Source organism: Herpailurus yagouaroundi, unplaced genomic scaffold (genome assembly GCF_014898765.1).
Source record: "Herpailurus yagouaroundi ecotype Mexico unplaced genomic scaffold, PumYag 219, whole genome shotgun sequence".
Classification (NCBI taxonomy): domain Eukaryota; kingdom Metazoa; phylum Chordata; class Mammalia; order Carnivora; family Felidae; genus Herpailurus; species Herpailurus yagouaroundi.
This window is the reverse complement of record NW_024412450.1, coordinates 1,908,849-1,915,697: the sequence shown is the minus strand read 5'-3', so window position 1 is coordinate 1,915,697 and position 6,849 is coordinate 1,908,849. Positions and strand designations below refer to the sequence as shown.

The following is a 6,849-nucleotide window of genomic DNA, read 5'->3' as shown; positions in this document are numbered from 1 at the left end:
CATTCTCCTGAAGGTATGGTCAAATTCCGCTTTGTTCATCTTTTCATTTTTACCACAAACCACCAGGCCCGGCAGAGAGTAGTTTCTCAAAACACAGTTGTTGAATAAAATGAGCAGGGTGGGTTAGCCTAGCAGGTTGGTCTAATTTATCCTCAGAAGTAGGAGGCAGGGCTACAAAAATAAGTGAGGCAGAGTTTAGGGATGAGAGAAAAGACAGACTAGGGACCGGGGCTTAGGGATTCTTTCGTTGATGGAACAAAGTTGTCCTGGAGACTTCAGGGAAATTTAAGCCTTTATCCGGCGTGTTCTCACTCTTCTGGAAATGTCCAGAGTAGTTCACAGGGAGAGGAGCCTGCAGTGAAAACAATAGCACCAGCAACCTGGCACGCGGGCACAGGATGGCCGAAGCAGTGCTGTTTGAATAAAGACCCAGTACCCCCTTCACCCCTCAACAGTTTACTTCTCTCTTTAGATCCTATAATTTGCTTCTGATATCAAACTGCAAAACTAATTCTTGAATTAGAACTTGAGCCTTTTGAACTAAGGGATTCTTGGTGTAACCATTTGAATTTTACCAAGGGCTTTTATTAACTGACAAAGTCTAGAACAGTATTCTTTAATAGCATGATTACAAACACTAAATTAATGTACAGCTGGGCCAGGAAATAACAACTCTACTGAGAGCCAGTGTTCAAATAAACATATTCAAGTAAAAGACCAGATGATTAGTACCAGTTAGATTCAATCATCAAGACACTACAGATAGTATATCACCATTAATACAGATACAAGCCATAAAAAGTTTGAAACTAATAAATAATCCAAGTGTATGAATATAAACCACATTAAAAGTATTTTTAGAGAACATTGTGTTCTCATCAGTTAAGGGAAATTAATTTTTACACACTCAGTTGAAAGTATATTAGCTCGAGAAAGATAAAACTGTCTTTCTTCTCCACCCAATGGCTATATAACTCTGCCAGACATTTATTTCGCTGAGACTCAGTGTTTTCATCTAGAAACTGGAACGTGACTGTCCGTGTGGACACGAGTGCCCCCTCCACGTGGGTCCTGCTGTGACTGTCCACATGGGCACAAGACCCGCTCCACGTGGCTCCTGTGGTGACTGTCCGTATGGATGCTGAATCCTGTATTAGCCAAATGGCTCTTCATATTTTCAGATCACCCAGTCTCTAATTTATTGGAATGAATCTCTTGGAAAGTTTTTTAAAATATAGGTAACCTAACCCAAAATTCAGGTATTCTAATTCAGTGTGCTTATTACTAAAGCTTATCATAACAAATTAAATAAAGAAAACAATATAAATATCCATTAATAAGGGTGGGTATATGAAAAGTTTGCTGTATTCATATGAAGACCTGTATATAACTCAAATATCATGATTCGGGAGAATATTTATACTCCTGGGAAATCATGACAATATGGCGTTTGAGGAAAAAGCAGGTTAGAACATATACTTTCTGAGCCTTGTTTTAAATATTTATGCACCGTGGGCCACCTGGCTGGCTCAGTTGGGTAGGCGTCTGACTTCGGCTCAGGTCACGATCTCAAGATTGTGGGTCTGAGCCCCGCATCAGGCTCTGTGCTGAAAGCTCAGAGCCTGGAGCCTGCTTTGGATTCTATGTCCCTCTCTCTGCCCCTCACCCACTCATGCTCTGTCTCCGTCTCTCAAAATAAATAAATGTTTTTAAAAAATATTTATGCACCGAAAATTGCTTAGGAGGACACAACCCAAATCACCAGTAAAGGGTTTTAGTGGAGAAATGAAGGGTTTTGTCTGGAGACTTGCACACAGTGTTCACAGCTCACTGAGACGATGCAGGTGGACCTGACCCGTTACTGTTAACACAGGGCTCTTAGGATGTATGGTGCCCCTTATGGTGTTTTTTTTCTAATTAAATGCTGTCTGTGTTGTGTATGTTTGAGGTTTTATTTACAAGGGAAACACTGGATACATTTATGCCTGTGTGTGGTGGTAGGTTTGAGCTCTGGAGGACGCTGCCGTTCTGGGCTGGAATCTGAAGTCATTGAGATGACTGTCCTCTGTAACACTCTTCTCTTGTTTTGCAGACCATTGCTGCTGCAGTACATGATTACTGCAGTCAGTGTTTCTTTTTGCCCAATCCCCAAAAGGAAACCAGGCAGCGGCATGGAAGGAAAGAATCAAACAGTTCTGTCTGAATTCATCATTTTGGGATTCTCTGATCTAACTGATTTACAATTTTTACTTTTCACCATCTTCTTTCTGACCTATATCTGTACTTTGGGAGGAAATATCTTCATTATCCTGGTGACTGTGGCTGATCCACATCTACACACCCCCATGTATCATTTTCTGAGGAATTTGGCCTTTCTTGACATCTGCTACACCACCACCAACGTCCCCCAGATGATGGTGCATCTCCTGTCAGCGAAGAAGAGCATTTCCTATTTGGGTTGCATGGCACAGCTTTTTGCATTTATTTTCTTCGTGGGATCAGAGTGTCTCCTCCTGGGGGCCATGGCGTATGACCGTTACGTTGCAATCTGCAAACCTCTACGGTACTCAGTGATTATGAACGGGGCCCAGTATGGCCGCTTAGCCGCCTCGTGTTGGACTGGGGGTTTCCTCAACTCAGTGGTGCACACAGCACTGACCTTCCACCTGCCCTTCTGTGGCAACAACCAGATTCAGTATTTCTTCTGTGACATCCCCCCTTTGCTGCTGTTGTCTTGTGGGGACACTTCTGTCAATGAGTTGGCATTGCTGTCCATTGGGGTCTTCATTGGGTGGGCGCCTTTCTTGGGTATCGTCCTCTCCTACCTCTATATTATCTCTACCATCTTGAGGATCCGCTCCTCAGAGGGGAGGCAAAAGGCATTTGCCACCTGTGCCTCACACCTGGTCATTGTCCTTCTGTACTACGGCAGCGCCATCTTCACATATGTGCGGCCCATCTCAACATACTCGCTGGAGAAAGACAGACTAATCTCTGTGTTATACAGTGTCATTACCCCCATGCTAAACCCTGTAATTTACACACTGAGGAATAAGGACATCAAAGGGGCCGTGAAGGTGTTGGGGAGAAGGTGGAAGCCACCAATCCCTTCTTTGGAGATGTAACTTTCACTCACCTGTAACCAATATTCTTGTATCAGATAATTAGCTTTTCCCAGCAGCTGTCTGTACTGAAACTCAACCTACAAGTTCACTGCAGCCTGGGGACAGAGAGTGACCAGCTGACACACTGAAGCCTTAGTGACCGTATTCTTGAGCTTCAGCTAGTCCTATGGGAGAGACATGGATGTTGCTCTTTTTAGATCTTTTCTTCTTCGCGAGACTGTCCATCCCCAAATCCTTCATCCTAAAGACGATGCCACTCTTTCACGCAATATGTGCTTGGTGGACATCACGTCCTGGTACTTCCTTCCTTTTTGCACGACCTCTTACATGTTGAGGAATGTGAAACGCTTTCTCCTAATGCTCCTTATGTGTTCGTTATATTTCTCTTCCTATTACTTAAGTCATGCTTTTGGCTCTTCTTTCTGTATTAGGTTCTTCTTAAGAAAGCGGTGTAACCAGGGCACTGAGTTCACATTACAGCGGTTTTGACAGTGCTGTGTGAGCCACCAGCTGCATGGGTCCGTGACCATTCATATTCATGCTGGAAAGAAGGTAGTCATGGTTTCTCAATTCCAGTTTATATTCCTTACTCTGCCCCAGAAGCGGGATATGCTAAAGGAATTTTTCTAGAAATAAGCCCCCACGGCAGTTCGCTATGTTGTAAGATACTTTGAATTCAGGAAATCTTTATCTAAAGTTTAGAACACAGAATCAGAGAAAAGTATACAGAAAGGTAACTGCAGATTTGGGGGGAATAGAAACTCTTTGCTGCATAGTAGCTATAGTTAGACAAGACAGTAGGAATTACATGTGTTAAAAGTGAAGGTACTAACTTTCTGCTTTTTCTGTGTTATCACCATGTAGGGGACAGACATGAAGGCAAGACACGTGGACAGGCAAAATGGTGCAGGAAAGAAATACAGGAAAGGGAGAGAAAATGACAGATAAGGACAGAGGCTTGGAGGTGGGGAGAAGAAGCCGCTTGCAACGTAGGGAGTAGGGGGCTGGCAGGTGGGGAGAAGAGGCTCAGGGTGGAGGGGCCACCATCCCTCACCTTTCTCCTGCTCCTATGAGTGGCTCACGCCTCTAGCCGGTGTCCTGATTCCCCATCTGTGTCCTGTCTGGTGTTGGCGGACTGCCTGTGCTGGCCACCTGTCCCTGCGCACCTGTCCCTTCTGCGGCCCTCTCCTACCGTGCCTCTGTGCAGACCCCCTGTCTTCATCTGACGACTGTCTGCAGCCTGTGTGTTTGGTGTTCTAGCAACTGTCTTCTTACAACCTTATCTCCTTTAGAAACTCTGAATAACCCTTCCCCACTCAGGGCTCAGGATTCATATTCCCAGTTATTTCATCCAATTCCTCGTCTACGGCTTGCTTTCCATTTTCCTTTATAGTGTCTTTTAAAAAGCAAAGATGTTTACTTTTGATGAATTCCAATTGGTCACCATATTTTTCTTTCCTTGACTGTTAGTTCTTTGGGTTTTTGTACTCTAAGACATCTTCACCCACCATAGAACCACAAAGTACTTTCCTGTAGCTTTTATATTTAGGTCTATGATCCAACTCAAATTAATTGTTGATGTAATGTTGAGGGTTATTATTTTTGTTCTGAAAACATACCTGTGTTTGTTGCGTTATTGCCACACACCTTGCAGAAAAGACTACCATTTCCACCTTGCATTATCTTGACACCTTGGTAAAAGTTAATCAGGCACATATATCTTGTTCTATGTGGATGCTTTATGTTGTTCTATTTAAGCTTAGCCAGCCAAAGACCACCAGGTGTAACCTGTAGTCTGACAAAAATCAGATTTGCTGATTTGCAGTGAGGGAGGGCCCTCCAGAGCAACCAGTATGCATCACACTTGACCACAGAAAGGAAGCAAGTGTCATTGGTAAGGTGTGGTTCCCATCTGAAGAAATCTGAGCAGGGTCTATGGGAAGCGGGGGTGATTTCTAAATGGGGTGGCTGTGGAGAAGGGTTTGGGAGAAGCAGGAATTTACAAGAGGCTCGGTGCTCTCCTGTGGCCAGGCCTGTTTAGCAGTTAGGTGCCCCAGCCAGAGATGGCATAGTAAATCTGGGTGCTCCTGAGAAGAAAGCAGCCGTCCCCTGAAATGCTCCTGTATGCCCTGCTGACTTTGCAGGTGGCATATCCGTGTCTGCCCTTCGGCATGAATAATGGCAAGGCTGCTTTCTCCTTCATCATTTCAAGCTGATTTTCACTCTTTCTCTCCCACACAAGTTCTTCTATTTTTGGCCCCATGATCTATTCATCTACTGACCCCACATAGTCAGGTCAGGCTTACTGTAGCTCTGTAGTTAGTCTTGAGGTCGGTGTTTAAATACTCCAATTTGTTCTTTTTCAAGAATGTTTGGGTCATCCCAAGTATCTTTGTATTTACAAATCAATTTTAGAACCAATTTATCAATTTCTACTCAAAAGCCTGCTGGAGTTTTATAAGCATTGAAAGTATAGATCAATTTGGAGAGACTTTATATAGAGCAGTGTTTCCTGATCTTTTGAAATTATCCCAAGGAGGCTTTATCCTATTCCCCCCTAATCATCCCATCCCCATGACATTTTCATATCTCAGATATACTGTGTAGTTGTTCATGGACTGTGGCCTTTGGAGGGACATGAGTCATTGTGACATCGAAGAATTTTTTTGTATCCCAAGAGCCAATGTCTATCCCCTTGGGATCCACGTCATCCCAGTTTAGGTTACGTGATGCACATTAGCATGTTTTATCTCTCCATTTACTTGTGCTTTTTAAATTCTTCAGCACTGATTTCTAGTCTTCAGTGTGGAGATGCTTCCATGTCGTTTTGGTGAAATTCATTCCAAAATATTTTATGGTTTGTGTTTATGCTCTTGCTTCTGGTTCTCTTCTTTAAATTTGATCTTGCAGCTGTTTGTTGCTGGTGTATAGAAATACAGGAACACAAATGATTTTGTGTAATAATATTATCTACTGAAAGCTTGTTAATTTTTCTTTTTTTCCCCAGTAACATATTTTAATGAACTAATTTTGTATTAGTCTCAAGCACATACATTTAAAAGATAACAATACAGGGGTGCCTGGGTGGCTCAGTCAGCTAAGTGTCTGACTTTGGCTCAGGTCATGATCTGGTGGTTTGTGGGTTCGAGCCCCACCTCAGGCTCTGTGCTGTCAGTGAGGAGCCTGCTTGGGATTCTCTCTCTCCTCTTTCCCCCCCTCTCCCACTTGCACTCTGTGTCTGTTTCTCAAAAACTGAGTAAAAAAAAGTTAAAAAAATAAGACAATACAGGTATGCAACATATGTTATTTAGTTGGTCAGGGGTTTAGGCTCTTTGCCTAACCAAGTTCACAACTTCCTGGAAGTGAGCCCATAGTCTACTCCTTTACCTACAGCATAAGGTGTGGGGTCTGGAAGAAGGGAATCAATGAATTTGTGTATTATCTCACCAAACCTCGAGTTTTAAGATGAGAACATCTTATTTTCTGGTTAGATTAAAAAAAAAAACACCTCTCCAACTCTTAGAAATAGAAAATGCGTGCCTTTCTGCATACAATTAAGAAATGCCACAGTTCCTGGCATCCATCAGTTAACGCATCTAACATGAGGGTGCGTGTAGCTCTTTTCACTTGTCCTTCTTGTGAAGATTCACCAACATCAAAATTTTCAGACTATCAATGGAAGTCTTATCTCTCAAAGACATCAGTTCCAAATGCAGTTTGTCTG

The 6,849-nt window shown here is 43.0% G+C and overlaps 1 protein-coding gene across 1 annotated transcript; it reads left to right on the top strand.

The window, feature by feature from the left end:
* Positions 1-2,160: 2,160 nt before the first annotated feature.
* Positions 2,161-3,125, top strand: LOC121018362 (olfactory receptor 5V1-like). The gene has a single exon (XM_040457102.1). It carries the CDS (start codon positions 2,172-2,174, stop codon positions 3,123-3,125), a length of 954 nt encoding a protein of 317 aa, XP_040313036.1. The 5' UTR covers positions 2,161-2,171.
* The last annotated feature ends 3,724 nt before the right edge of the window (positions 3,126-6,849 follow it).